The 15,407-nt window shown below is 42.1% G+C and overlaps 1 protein-coding gene across 2 annotated transcripts in view; it reads left to right on the forward strand.

Annotated features, from left to right (window-relative positions):
• camta1a (calmodulin binding transcription activator 1a) overlaps positions 1 to 15,407 on the forward strand; it is a 285,954-nt gene that overhangs the window by 255,696 nt on the left and 14,851 nt on the right. For both annotated transcript variants that reach the window (XM_084365528.1, XM_084365529.1), the window contains exons 9-10: positions 1,882 to 2,008; positions 2,716 to 2,850. In XM_084365528.1, coding sequence (XP_084221654.1) covers positions 1,882 to 2,008; positions 2,716 to 2,850 — 262 coding nt within the window. The remainder of the gene's footprint in view (positions 1 to 1,881; positions 2,009 to 2,715; positions 2,851 to 15,407) is intronic.

Raw genomic sequence — 15,407 nt, forward strand, 5'->3', positions numbered from 1 at the left:
AATTAATAAAGGATCTTTGTGCTTAAATGATGCAGAGGTATGAAACCAATCTGAGAAACATGCTGCTTACAAGGATTAATCAATCCTTTGACTTTCATTTGAACACTTGCCTATGTAGGCTTAAAGCTTTGGTCACGTAATTTTTACTATGGCAAAGAAGAATGAAGTTCTGACCCCAGAGAAAATGTTGATAAACTCATCTTAGTTGCCTCCAATTATTACTGTGTGCTCACAGCCATCAACTTTACAAGCAATGGCTTTGCAGACATCATTGCCCCTGGTTTCATGTCTTACTCCACCCTACAATCTGACTGATGGAGCTTCTAGGTGCTATGCAGCCTAAGGGTCAGACATGCTCAATCTGAGTTGTTTGTAATATGTGTTGCCCCACGCTGACCGTCGGGGGGAAAAGCTGGTCATCATAGAGAGAGGGGGAGATGTTTTTGTTCAGATATTGACACATTTTTACACAGTCTCTCCTGGAAGGCATTCACATGAGAAGTGAAAAAAACAGAGAAAAACAAGAGAAGTATAGAGAGGAATTGGAAAGGTGTTAGGGAGGATTTTTCAAAAGTTATCAGACCAGTGAACAGGAATTTCTGAGTATACTGATCCCTTCGGTATTGTTGGCACAAATCTGGAATTTCTAACTTTGATACAATACCTTGAAAAAAAGTAGAAACTAGATTTTAATATCAGTGTGGAAAAATTGACACAGCATTGAGGGCATGACATTTTAGATTTTATTAAAAGATATATGTATACATGACAATGCTACACATAAGAGCTGTAGACACTACTCTGGGCTAGAGATATTAAATCCATCGGAAATATTCAATCGATCATTCATATTTACAATTAATATTCTCTCTTGAACTTTAACCAGATTGGGCGGTTAGGATTAGTGAGCTTTTTAGTAACAATGCAAACACAACCTTATCTTTTATAAAATATCAGATATCTAGCATTGAAACCAAATGTGATTTTAGTTAGATCATCTATTACACAGCAATTAAATAGCTTTTTTTCTTTAGATAATAAGGATATGGAAAGTACAATAAATGTCATCATGGCATTACATTTTTTCCATAAGATGAATGTATATAAATTAATCAGATAGCATTAACAAAAAACTCATGATGTCCATGCAGGAGAATAATGATCAGATTTACAGTGGAAGTAAATTGATTATATCAAAAGTGAGGGAATTTGAAGATATACGTGAAATATTTCCGATGATATATTCTCTAAAGAGATTAATTTTGAGGATAAGATTGTAAAAGCTCTTGCAGTTGTAACTGGTTAGAGGCTCTTTCCTCTTGCAGAGCCGACACAGGGCTGTGTTATTGCCAGATGAGCACAGCATTAGTGCTGAGGACTCGGGTCTCTCACCCTTCAGTAGCGAGAGTTTTGAATTAAAAAAATATACCACCAGTCGAATGGAGTTTGTAAAGGACGCGTATAAGCATAATGGCATGCTGTGTCTTTGGGTACATTTGTATGGATAATAGCATCTAGCTATCTCTTAATGTAATGGACAACAAATTCACCTTGTTCGCCATTCTCAGATAATGCACAGTCTTGTCAGTATTACAATTATATTGTGAGGGGCAATACCTCCCTTCAGCCTCTGGAGGGTAGCACAGTCTTTTAAAGGCAGTGCTGGTTGAGCCTTTTAAAAAAAATGGGTGCAGTGAAATGATGTCTGTTATCCACGCGATGGCAGCAGAACTCAGTATAACAGAGTTGTTTTCTTTTGCTTTGTGTCAATCCCATCTTTGTACTCTAGATGGCAGGGTACCACACATAATCTAAGGGATTCTCAGACCTGACTTGGCAGCTGTGTCATGAGTTTGTTTAACCATTTGTCCTGTTTTTCAGGGTGGAGTTAAGGTTCTGATCACTGGGCCCTGGCAAGAGGCCAGCTCAAACTACAGCTGCTTGTTTGACCAGATCTCGGTCCCAGCCTCTCTCATCCAACCTGGGGTGCTGCGCTGCTACTGCCCAGGTAAGACAGGAGAGTACTCAAAAACACATCATAGAAGAGGAGAGAGGAGAGAGAGACCATTTATAAAGGGGTTTCACACATTATTGAGAAAGGAGCTTCTAACATATCACACCTTACCACGGACAGACCAATTTATTGCATAAAAAATACTTTTTCCATTGTAGGTTTTCTTTGTTGTGGTTCTTAGTTTGTGTTTATCAATAAAAAGATGTTTTATCCATCACATAAATCATTAGCTCTAATTTATTTGTTTGAAGTAATAGCCTTCAGGTTGACAATATTCAGGTACCTGGTAACCAAGATGTTTTGTGTATTATGGATTTTTAATGCAAGCAAATCAGTCTCAACATTTAGATATTAAAATATTTAAAATCCAAGTCAGTTTTGTAACAATGAGCGGAAGCTATGCTTATCCAAACAGATGTTTATTTGTTGCATACTTTCAAGTCCTCTATCAAAAGCTACTGTATCTGTCCATCAGTCAAAAATGTATTTACTCATTAATTTAAGAGGCAGCAGGTTAAGCCTGATGTGGCATAATGTGAGTCGCTGTAATAAACTTAATATTTATAATACCATTTAAAATCTAATGTTTTTGCTTGCACTGTCAGTAGTTCTGCATGGAAAATTGAGCCAGCCGCGACTGCTAAACTGACTTTGTGTATACTTTATATGTACTAAATTCTCATTATCCTCTCCCTCTGCAGCTCATGACACAGGTCTGGTGACGCTACAGGTGGCTGTCAGTAACCAGATCATCTCCAACTCAGTGGTGTTTGAGTACAAGGCCCGCGCTCTTCCTTCACTGCCATCATCTCAGCACGACTGGCTCTCGCTGGATGGTAGGTCTATCATCAGTTTTACGTAGCTTTGGACCATTGCCTTGACTCTCTCTATCCGCCCTCTATCATTTTTTTGTATCTGTTTTTCACATCTTTATCTTTCTCCTAATTCTTCTATCTGGCTCTCCAAATCTCACGTGGGCTTATTAATTTTGTTAATTTTGATTAATTATCTGCCAGACCATCATGCATGAGAAAACCTCTGTCTTCCTTTGCTTTAAACTAATTTGTCATAACTCACACATTTGATTAGCTTTCTTTGGAGCCAAACAAGTCTGCAGGACACTGATAAATGCTAAGCGAACTGCCAAAAGATAAATGTGATCTTATATTTATCTATCCAGTTTCCCATGTTTTAAAAACATGGTATAATAATAGACAACAGCAACTTAATTCACACAATGTATTTTCATTGTTGTTCTTAAATGTTTCTGCTGCAAAAATATTCAGCTTTGTTTGATTTTTTCGTTGGGATTAATGTCGTTACATCTCATAAATCAAAATGACAGATGAGTACAAAGTTCGAACAATAACAAGAAGATAATGAGTGGTATTTAAATTGTTGTGTTTCTAGCCAGAAAACATGCTGCCTTGAGAACCTTGTTAATGGAGTTGTTGGAATGTGCCTTGTGTGGGATTGATAAAATAACTCCTGTTGTAATATAGTTGAAGAATGACTTAATATCAGTTTGGTTTATTGCTGTTATTGTTATTGCTATAACAAATGTGACTTAAAGTAATACTGCTATATTCTTACATTTTAGTATCAGAAAAACTCTCTACAAGATACTACAAGATAAAACACAGTTTCCACTGAAATTCATTTTGAGCACTTCCATGAGAGAAATCTACATACAGGTTAACATAGTTACATCATATTCATAGATATTCAAAGCATATCAAACAGTCATCACCATTTACTTATCCACTTATCACAATATATCCACTAATTCAAATCTCAGTTAGCAGCACACGGATTTTGGTCTAGCAACAGGCTAAAAAATGGAGGGACTCTAAATCACCTATTGGAGGGCAAGTTGTTTTTTTTGATAAGGACATGTGAAGAGTCACAAGAGACTCTGTTAGCAAGTCTATGCTAGAGTATGCTCTGGATTGAGAGTTAACTGTTGTGTTAAGACGTGTTTGGTGACACATTTCCACTCTCACTTTGCAGTCTGCTCTTCTGGGATGTGCGAATGAAATATCATTTGTCGTTTTGTAAGCTTTATTTTAAGGTCAGCTCAGAGAGAGAATGTCTCAGAGTGTCATCTTGCCTCTATTACAGTCAGCCAATAGGGAAGATATTGTGTATAGAGCAGTGCAAATGAGAGGACAAATTTGGACATTGGTATTTGCAGATTATGTCTGATTGTTTTGTGTGATCACTGTAAGGTAAAAATGCTTTCTTAGATCAACAATATAGAGGTATTTAATGTGAAACAATAGGTGCTGCAGGATTGGCAGGTTTCCATTTTGTTTAAATCCAACACAAATCTGAGTCAGAAGACCTACTGTAGACATTTTCACCGTAATGTAATGAGAATCTAAGTCATTGTGTGTTTATATATCTGTGTGTCTGCTGCTGGGGAAGCGTTGCTGCAGTGCTTGAGCATTGACAGGATAAAGTAGGGCACGGCGAAGCACAGGCTCACAGGACAGCTGCATTGCAGACGGCCCTTGAGGGAGTGGGAGTGAGTAATCGAGAGCTGGCGGCTCCCATACACGGCAGTACCGGTGGATCCCTCCGCCATTCATACCCTACTGCCTCACTGGCCCATTCAGAGAACCAGTTAAGGAGGAGCTGACTGTCTCAGGGAAAACACAGCCCACCCTATTACCTTACTTATATTAACCCCTTGCCTGCCATCGCTCACTATTTTATTTCATGGCAATCTGAGCTCTCCTATTATATTTGAATTGGGATTTTCAGTTGTAAAGTTTGACAGGATTTTAGCTTAATTTATCTCCGTTTTATCCAGCTGCTGATAAATCATTTGTCCCTACAATTATTAGGGAATTTAAATCAAGTCACTTTTATTTATAAAGCTCAGAATCACAAATCACAATTTGCTTCAAGGGGATTTACAATCTCTTTAACATTCGGATAAGGAAAAACTTCCCATAACCACCCAAGAAACCTTAAAGGGAGACAAGAGGAAGAAACCTCAGAATGAGTAACAAAAGAGGGATTCCTCTCCAAGCAGACACAGACAGACATGCAATAGACTTATAGAGAATCGATCAGCGAAAAAACTTAAAGAAGAAAGAATAAGTGAAGAGTAAGAAGAATAAATATAGAACCAGCAGGATGTTGAGCTATGTTGGGTGACGCCAGATTGGTAGCACCGGAGCCACATGACCTCCTCTCAACCATGGAGACCTGGAAGAAGGACAGAATTAGACAGACAGGAGAGACAGACAAACATAACAAGGGAGAGAGAGATATGATAGCATGCAGACCAAGGAGAGAGGAGGAGGAGGAGGAGGAAGAAGAGGCTGAATCTCTAGGGGTCAAATGATTAAATCCATACCTGCGGAGAGGAGAAGGAAGAGAAAACTCAAGAAGAGAGAGAGAGCGAGAGAGATGCACTCAGCTTGGAAGCTCGTGAGAAACAACAGAAGTCAGAGAAATGCAGCGGTAACAAGTTGAAAGTTTGTTTACTGATTTCTAGTCAGCGGGTTAATAGATTCACGAGACTGAGACCGACGTGCTGTAACGATAAGGGTAACAGGGACAAAGGTTGAGGTATCGAGGGATTAGCGCTCAGTTGGAAAGATTAGTTTTTAGCTTAGATTTAACAGTCACAACAGAGTCAGACTTTCTGGTATCAACAGAAAGATTATCCTCTGAGGAAAATAGGCACGACAGAAAAGGTCGTGCAGGCTGCTGACTTCTTTGTAACTCTGGGGACTGACCTGGATGGGATATAGGGTATAACTCGATCAGTCAGGTACAAGGGGGAAGACCGTATGTAGTTAACGTAGAAAAAGGCATTCGAAGTAATGTCAAAACGTCACAAAATAAGTTGGTAATCACATAATATTGAGATTGTTTGACACATCAACAGATTGACGTGTACAGTAGACGTCTGGGTGCTTTTGCTTTGTTCCATGTGTGTACAAACGATGTAACATCATGCCAAGCTGACGTGGCACGAGGTGAGTTTGTGTGTGTACCTGAGCGACAGGAGAGGGTCAGCCATACCAGAAGGACTTGAAAGGGTTGTCTGAGTTAAATACTGAAGTGTGCCAATAACATACATGATGGATTGTTACTACAAGATGCCCTGCAGCTTCAGGTCCACCACACTGTGGGCAGCGACTCTGGACTCTGCAGAGTGCACTTGAAACTCCATGTGGGTTTTTGTCATTTTTTTAAATTTATTTTTTTACATTTTTTATCTGGTAAAGGCACATGGTGGGATATGTTTCAGTTTCCAGTGTGATATCTAGACCTTATAACTTATTTCAGAAGTAAGGCAGAATGTAATTACTTAGGCATGTCCACACAGTGCTGAGGAACAAGAGGCGCTGCACATCTAACACAATAAGGTGTTACCTACCGTGGTTTTACAGACTCACGCTGCTTAACTCCTGCGGCCAGTCACATGACTACCTATAGGCTGCTGACACTACGTGCCATACGTATTTGTACGTATTTATTGTTGTCTGAGACCGCAGCGGTGTGCTGTAAAGCCTCTGTGAGTTTGTTCTCCCACGGAAGACTCGCTGTGCTATGATGTGCTAATGGCACAGCTGCCTGCCTGCCTTGATTTGTCATAATGCAGAGTGGGGGAAGGGGCGCTTTTTCTCTGCAGCACTGCAGGTACGGAGCCATGGGCAGGACAGAAAAAGCTGTCGGAGCTGCAGAGCACTCACCGTCCGCCCCAATGAGTCCCCGAGCTCAGATCCCACGACCCGAGCCGGGGAGAGGTTCGCTGGGAAGTGCCAAAAATTACAGCCCCGCATAGCGGCACGGTGCCTGTTAGTGTTGAAGGGAGCGTGTTGACAGCACTGAGTCAGAGCCGAACTACACCGGCGTGACAAACGGCAGACCGTGCACACACAATGCAGGAGCGGAGGAGTGGGCGTGTTTGGGTAAACATGGTAAACTACCGCAAACAGAGCAAGATTTAGTTACAGACGGCAGCTTGGCCGGGAGAGGATGAATCCAGGCGGCATTTTTACGCGTGTGCCGACTTTCTCCAGTGTGGGAGAGACTCGCAGCCACACGCGTCGAGCAGAGTAGATCTATTGGAATAACACCACTTGTTATTATTCTCATCATTGTAATAATAGGTCAAATAACCAGCAGTGAGGAATAAGGTATGGGCGAGCGTTTAGGAGGAGGACCGCGGCTCCAAACGGGAATTAGGGCGTCTGTTTACCGGCGGCACGTGCGCACAACGTCTCCAAACAGCGGTATTTGTCATTTTACTGCAGGCTGAGAGAGCAGCGACTACTAGAAAACACACGGGAAGTGTGTGTGTGTGTGTGTGAGGTGAAACAAGTGAAGAGGAGGAGGGGGCTATTAGAGGAAGAGGAGTAGTGAGCGGTCTTCCTCTCTCCCTCTCTCCCTCTCTCTCTCTCTCTCCTCCCTCGCTCCTCACGTCGCTCTCTTCCCTCACTTTGTTCTATTGTTGACGAGTGCTCTGTTGAGATTGAGATTCAGTCTACACCAAGGATATATACATTGTTTTGTTGCTCTTTTTTTTTTTTTTTTTTTAATTGTTTCTCCGTGTAACACCATGCTGTAAACCCTGACCGTCAGACTGTGGGGGCAAAACTGCAATTTGAGTGAGAGATGCAGCTTTGGTTGGACTTCTTTGGGTCAGGATGCCAGTGAATGACACCTGCACATCCTAAAAGACAAAAGAGGCAGTATTTTTTGCCTTTGAGCTGGACTCTACCAATGGAAAATAAAATAGAAGGTTAGAAGTGTTAAGTTCAACCTATGGCTGTAGTGCTGTGCTGTGCTGTGTTTGTGTTGTCTCTTTTTTGTTGTTGTTGTTTCTTTCCTTTAATATTCCGTGCGTTTCTCGTGTTTTTGCCAGAAGAAGTTGAAGTTTGTCTTGATGTAGTCCCAGTGTGTCCGTGCTGTAGCGAGAGTTGGAGAGAAATTGCTCTATTTTGGCCACATGCTTTCTTGCAAGTGTTTCATGTGACTCTGCCTCATTGCAGAGCGCTGGAGAGTTGACGTTGATAGTAGCTAACTCATGACTCACGACTTGTGCTTGGGCATGTGAAAAACACCTGAAGACGCCCTCGGAGACGACAAAAAATCATTTTAATTTTTTTCTTAGTTTTTTTTTAAGGCATTTTGAAGAGCAGAGGAACTTGCAGCTCTCATGCGACTGTCTTGCTACTTTTCGGCGTCCACGTTATAAGTGCTCACGACTCCTCCTTGATAGTTTAAGGACGTTTGGGCTGATGAACTACATGCTGTCTGTGTCCCGGGATGATCCATCGCTACATCGCCAGCTGCAAGTGCTGTTTCACGTGTTGTTCAAAGTAGTTACTTGCTGTAGCGCATTAGAGGGCTGTCGCATCCCTGAGTGCTGCTCAGGTTATCGGGGCCAGCCTGTCGTCGCTGAAATCTACTCGTGCTGTTGTTTCATAGTTCAGGTGGCGTTCAGGGTCGACCCTCTCAACCACATGGACTCACTGAACGATTAAAATGGTGCCAAATCAAAACTACACGTTGCTCACAGCGGTCCGATGCCTCTGAGCGTTTCAGCACCACAGATGTGTGAACAGCGACTTCACTCTAACCCCGTTTAGTCTTCAAACTTTGCTCTGTTTGCAAAAGTTTCGTCTTTAAAATGAGGGAATGTCGGACATACATTTATCTACCTGTTGCTCCTCTGTGAGTTTTTGGGTTTCCCTTTCTTAAAGGCGTAGGACGCGATGCATTGCCCATGTTTTACCCCCTTTAGGAGAACTGTGAAATATGTAACAACAGACAAAAAGTTGCTTAGTCTTGAAGAATATGTTTGGAAAAAGTTGTTGCACATGAGTCTGATGCACATGCATTCATTGTAGTAACACCAACCACTTTAATGCAAACAAGTGTACTTATATAGATGGCAGCAGCAAGGTGAATACAGTACCACAGTTGAATAAAAACATGTGTACAGGTAGTATAGTAGCAGTTGGAGTAGTGTGCTTGTTGCGGAAGCATTTGTAGAAATATTAATATTGATAAGAACCAGTTTAGCTGGAGTTTTGCCCCCTTTGCCCTAGCAAGGCATGAATGTATATGACTAATATGTCAAATGCATGTACAATGGTACCTGTTAAAACAGATGTCCCTCATAGGACATTAAATACTATCTATCTATCTATCTATCTATCTATCTATCTATTTTTTTTGTCAGTTTTAAGCATTTATACTGCTGTTAATATCAATAATAATATCAAAAGTAACAGTACTATATTAGTTACTGTGGCTGTGGCAGTAATAACAGGAGCAATAGTAGTACTACTAGTAACAGCAGCAGTGACGTAGAATGCTTACACCTAAAGGTGATGGATCACCCCACACGAGGTTTTAAAGAGATAGGTACCTGTGAAGAGAAACAGTCATTTAGATCCCTGTTGTTTACTTCTATTATGCTTTTTTTTTTCTTACTGTTGCGGCATTTTATTTGTTTAGCATTATAATTCATAATTTTAGAGTCCATGCAAGTCTAAGATATAGTGGGTAGTGGTCAGACAGTAAACAGTAACACCATCTCTATCTAACAGTCATGCAATAAATTCTACTTTTGTTAAGCTGAGAGTATAACATGTAGTTTGCGATGGAACTGTCAAAGAGGTGTCAAGTAAAGCCTTTCATGAATTCAAAGCTAAAGTTTTGGTTTGCTTTAGCTTAAACCATGTTATAAATCAGCCTGTCTGTGTTTGAACTCTGCATTATACTGCCCACCTCTGTGCTCACAAGCTCCAGTCTTCTTAAAAAGAGGACAGGCAAAGTGTATTTCTCTGTATTCTTAGCTAATTGTACTGTATATTAATAGCTATAATCCAGTGAAAGTGCTTCTTTTATGTTCTGTTGTAAGTTCAGTTTCCCTTTTGTTGGCCAGTCGGCTAATGTGCTTATCGTATTCAGGTTCCCTGTTCATGCTGTGCAGCTGCTTCTCCTCTGAGTTGCCATTAAACCAAATTAAAATAGAGAGGGTAATATAAATAGTCTCAAACCAAGCATACATAATATCACATCCAAGATCAAATGGCTCTGAGTCTCGGGTCTCTATCTCTGCTCACTTGGTCCTGTCTGTCCTTGCTTGTAAATCACAGTTGTCGCTACAGTGCAATATGCCATAGTCAGGATTCCAGTATGTGACAAAAGACTGAAATATGATTTTAAGTGCAATGTTGAAAGAGATTCAGAGACGAGGCTGGCTGAGAATCCTGTGAATGCATTCAGCCTAACTGTGGTGTCTTACTATTAATGGAAAGCTTTGGAGACGTCCTGTCCCTTGGGTCTTGGTGTTTCATATCAGATTGATTCATCTTTGAAATTATTCCTTCACTCATTTCTCATTTGCACTCTTGCCTGCAGCCGATGTGTCAGGCAGTATATAGTTGTTTATGCAAATAGGAAGCTAATGATATGTACTTGTTACTGTGTCAATTGGACGTCTTTAAAACAAAATCAAGCACCTTATTCACCAAGACAAAAAGCCAATGCTGTATCACTCTATTAGTGTGATAGCAGATGACAGTAAATCCCCATGGTGTGCACTCTTGGCATTTTACCTTCAATCTGACACAGTGTATCTGTTCAGCATTCAGACTGTACTCATATTGACCTATTTAGCTGGACAAATGCCAGTAGGTTAAGAGCTGCTTCACCTTTAATGCAGAACTGAGAAGTATCATTAAAGCAATGCAACCTTTGTTTGCAGTTATTAAACTTCTGTAAATGCCTGAGAATGAACTCTTTGTGGGAACAGTGGTAAGACAGAATTGCCGTGCAGGACTTATTGTTATGCCTCTTAATATTGCATTTTCCCCACGTTGCTGTTGTAGTTTGTTGATTCACTGCAAGGCAAGAATTCCAACTTGTGTTTTTAGTCTGATTGTCTTGCGTGTGAGGGATTTCTGTTGTTGTGCACAGGTTGCAAATTGTGCCTGTGCCTGATGGAAAGAAAACAGCAAACATGTTTTCCAGCACTGAAACAGCAAATCAAAAACAGATCTGTATGAATCTCTGGAGGTTGTTTTATTATCTGTTGTTGTGTGGAGACTGCATGTGTCCCCCCCCCCATGTTTGAAGGGTTCCCAACAGGTGACCCAGTTTCCTACAACAGTCCAAAGACTTGCAGGTTAAGTGAACTGGAAACTCCAGATAACAGTGTGCATTTTTGTCTGTTTGTGTGTGTTAGCCTTGTGAAGGATTGACAACCTGTCCAGGGTGTACCCTGCCTCTCACCCCACCACCCTGTGACCCTGAACAGGATTAGTCATATAGCAGATGGATGGATTGATCGCATCCTCAAATAGATTTGATGCCATAATAACAGATTGAGCAAAAGACAGGTGTCTCTGTCACAGATTGTTCATTATTCTTTGAAAGATTTAAATATTCTGTTATCACTCTGCTAAGAAGAATGAAACAGAATAAAAATAAAAATAGACAGAACAAAACCAGTCATTACACTATGTCAAAGTAAAGTCGGCCTTTAATCAAAAGACAGCCGTGTGTTCCAGCTGCGAGGGCTGCTGCCAGATGGCCTGGCCCCTTCCCCTGCACGGTCACAAATACCAGCCCCTGTCAGTCAGCTCACCCAGAGACCCAGAGGGAGGCTGCCCTCGGGTCTTTCCACTGGGTTACTTGTGAGAACTTGACTGGCTGCAGAGAGATAATGAGGTCCAGCACCAAACTTGATTGGCATGAACACAACCAGAGGTTCAAAAGTGAGGATTAAAGATGTCCTCACACACTCTATCAGAAGTGCACTATATTAATAACCCTACTCCTTTTTTCTCATCTCACTTCACCCCTGTCCTTTCTTACCTGTAATCTCTCCTGCTGTCTCCGTCCTCCCTTCTGCCTGTTCTCACTCCCACTGTGCTCCACTGAGAGTCAATAAACAGCCCTGTCCTTCCTTCCCTTATCCATCTGTATATTAACCTGTCTCACGAGGAGCTGCTGCCACGTCCCAGAGATGAGACAGATCATGCGGGGTAGGGCTGTGATGTTGTGTTGGTTGAAACCCAGTGAACATCTTACAGGTCCTTTGCTCTCTGCTTCTCTCAGAGGACACGGGTGTCCTTTGAGAGAGCTAATAAGAAGCAACAGCAGAGCAACGGTGACACACAGCAGTCATCACACGCTAAGGAACACTACTGACTTCCCACACTAGAAGTGTGACTTTCCCCAAGCTGCTTAATCTGTGTGACGGGACCAGGTCATGAACATGTGTCTGGTGGCTCGCAGGATGACAACACTAGTCATTTATTATAATGAGGCAAGGCAAGTGACAAAATTACTCATTTGGGTTAACGGTCATAAAAGTTCAAGACCTCTTGTCACACACTGTTACGTGGGTGTTTTCTCACATTCAAGATGTGAAGTGCTCCCTTTTCAGCCAAGGCAACTGTCACTCTATTTAAACACCCGAAGTGTGGTATTTTCCCATCCCATCAAGGATTTCGTCCCAGAGCTGCAAGGTTTTCCTCTCACTTCTAAGGGGAGACAAGTCAGGTCATCATTTAGCAACATGTTCACTGTAATTTCAAAAAGCACAATCCACTTGTTATGCAACAGACTGTACAGAAACTCACACTTAACTCTTTTAGCAGTTCTCATTAAAATAGCACTTAACCCTCTACAATATAACCCACAACAGATATTAGTGCAGGTAGACAGAAGTGTAAGAGAACTGATGGAGCATGAAAATCAGTGAAGGTTTTTAGTCAGTCCTTTTGAATTTTTCATATGTAATTGCGAAGGAGAAAGTTAGCAAAGGTCCAAGTCCTGCATGGGAATACATCACCAAAGCAAGGAGGAGTTATATAATACATATCCACAAGCGAAGGAACTGGACTGACGCGCAGAAAGTAAACCTGGCTTTGGAGGGCATATTTGTGTCATGACAGCTGTACACTTTAATTCGATTCGCTTGTCCCCTTTCACTCAAGTGCTCATACTATAATGAGTGGCACCCAACTACTTTTTAAAATAGCACCTCACAGTCTGCCCTAAATGAGTGAGAGTGACCACGTCTGCTGCCACACACCGTCACAAGGGAGTAAACCAGAGAGTGGGAGGGCGTTTGCAACGTCACCGTGTTGTTACAGTTCTGTTTGGCTGCTCACCTTCCATGTCTCCTCCCTCTCCCCTCCCACTTGTCTCTACCCCCATCCTCCCTCTGCAGTGGACGTGCATCGCATTTGGAGCAGCAGGCAGCAGGTGGAGATGACATCATCTGCACTGCAGCACACTGCAGCACTGGGTCTGAACAAAGACATGTCAGCCTACCGCTAACTATCCCCTCTCTCTCTCTACATCTCTCTGTCTGTGTCTCTTCCCCCTTGTCAGCCAGAGGGAGAGGGAGAGCATAGCCTTGTACCAAGGCAGGTTGTGGTGCTGTGACCTATCTCAACCCTCTGATTCACCTCCTGACACAAGCCCTCAGTCTTGAACAGGCTCTCAACTCTTCACCTCGCCCGTTTCCACAACTCACAGTGTTGTTTGGTGGAGGAGAAAGAAGCAACCGACAAACATTCCTGCTGAATAAGAGAGTGATCTCCTGAAGTGACAGCAGGTCCATGTAGACATGCTACAGCACACACAGGGATCGAAGGCAGAGCCCTCAGTGTTGTCCTTCAAGTCCATTATTCACGGTGCAGCATGTTGTCACTGAGAACAGTAATTTACCAGCCAGTGACATTATGTTTTTCTGTCCAATGATAGTAGTTACTTGACCTCTTTTACAGTGGCTTATAGGAGGTCTGACTGTGACATTAGCTCTCCACGGAGCCCTGAGCCGTGACTGCCAAGATACCATAAAGCGCAAATGTCACCAGGTCGTGCTGTGAAGACTCCCCACTTAGAGTCATTAGGTCCTTACCTACGGCGTCAACACTGAGAAAAGAGAGTAGGGCAAGTACACAAAAGCACAGGAAAGAAGATTTATGGACTCTTATTTTTTCATTGTTTGCCTTTCTCTCCATTTTTTTTTTTTTTTTTTGCAGGAGTCCTTCTCCTCCCCTTCATCAATAAGCCAATAGCACGCAGGCAGACCATACACACACAGCCATGTTCCTGTCGCCTAGTTACCGCTCGGCAGCAGGTTGCCACAGAAACGGCCTCATAGTGGCTAAATGGGGAATGCTAATGCAGTCTTCTATGCTCCCTGCTGCAGTGGGCTCTCTGTGCCCATCCCATTCTACTGTCTGTACACAGCATAGTTTGTGTGTGTGTCTGTGTGTGTGTGCACGCATATTCACGCTGACAAGTGTTTGTTGTTTGTTTGTGTGTAGGTGAGTGTTGGTGGGGGGCTTGTGTCTTATAATCTTACATAAACTTATTGCAACAGGTTTAAATTGCAGTATTTGCAAGTGTGTGGACTGTTTGATATTAGTTACTCAAATGTATTTTCTGTAAAGATTCTGCTTAATTGTCCCGATGCATCATGTTTATTTTCTGTGATTATTCTACTAATTAAAACACACTTAGTGTTTAGAAGTCACTTGCTCTGCCCTCTCCTCACTTAGCTATTGAATTATGCAGCATGTTATATATGTCAGACAGAGAAAATAGCTTTTCTTGTTGCAAGGCTGACAATCTCAGCAAAACCCATCTCTAAAACTACACTGACTGACACAGGGTGCAAAACAGTAGTTGCGTGTACACACTCTGAAATCTCATACACCTCCATCCATCTTGATGTATGGAAAGCATGTGTTTTCAAGGACTCTGGATAGGTGCAAGTTGTGATTGATTCCTTACTGTCAGCTTCTCAGTCCTCCCACCATACAGGCTCATGGAACGGGGGTGGGCTGGCACTCCTTGGTCGTAATAGGGTGTACTTAATCAGTTGGAGAGGGCCTTCAGCTGCACACTCCCCTCAGAGCATGTCTGAAGCCCTTTGTGAAAGGGTGGACACATTTAACATGCCCCCACTCATTGGCCAATCATTCAGCCTGTATTAGTCTGCTATGGTCGTGTTTGAGTGAGAGATGGCGGCAGGAGTTTAGTGATGGCAGCTATTAGCAGATGATTGATGGGCTTTAAAGGTTATTTTGGTAAAGCCAATTGTTTTGATGAAGTCCATGATTGATGCTTTTGTTTTCATTCATATCATGGGATTAATAATGATTAGAAGGGTTCTTGTGCTGCAGCTAAAAGCAGCTTTGCAGTATCTCGGAAAAAGACTCAGAAGATGCATTTGTTCCTAAATGGTTGATTGCATGCCTCATGGTGTTAAGCCCCAAGTCACTGCGACAGTGTTAATGCTGCTCAGTGCAACATATTTGGTGCAGCTTGTGGTGCATACAGTGTAATCGTTTGTCTTGTCAGGACACAGGGTTGTTTGTGCTGTTAA

This window comes from Pagrus pagrus (genome assembly GCF_965226575.1).
Source record: "Pagrus pagrus genome assembly, chromosome: 11".
Classification (NCBI taxonomy): Eukaryota; Metazoa; Chordata; class Actinopteri; order Spariformes; family Sparidae; genus Pagrus; species Pagrus pagrus.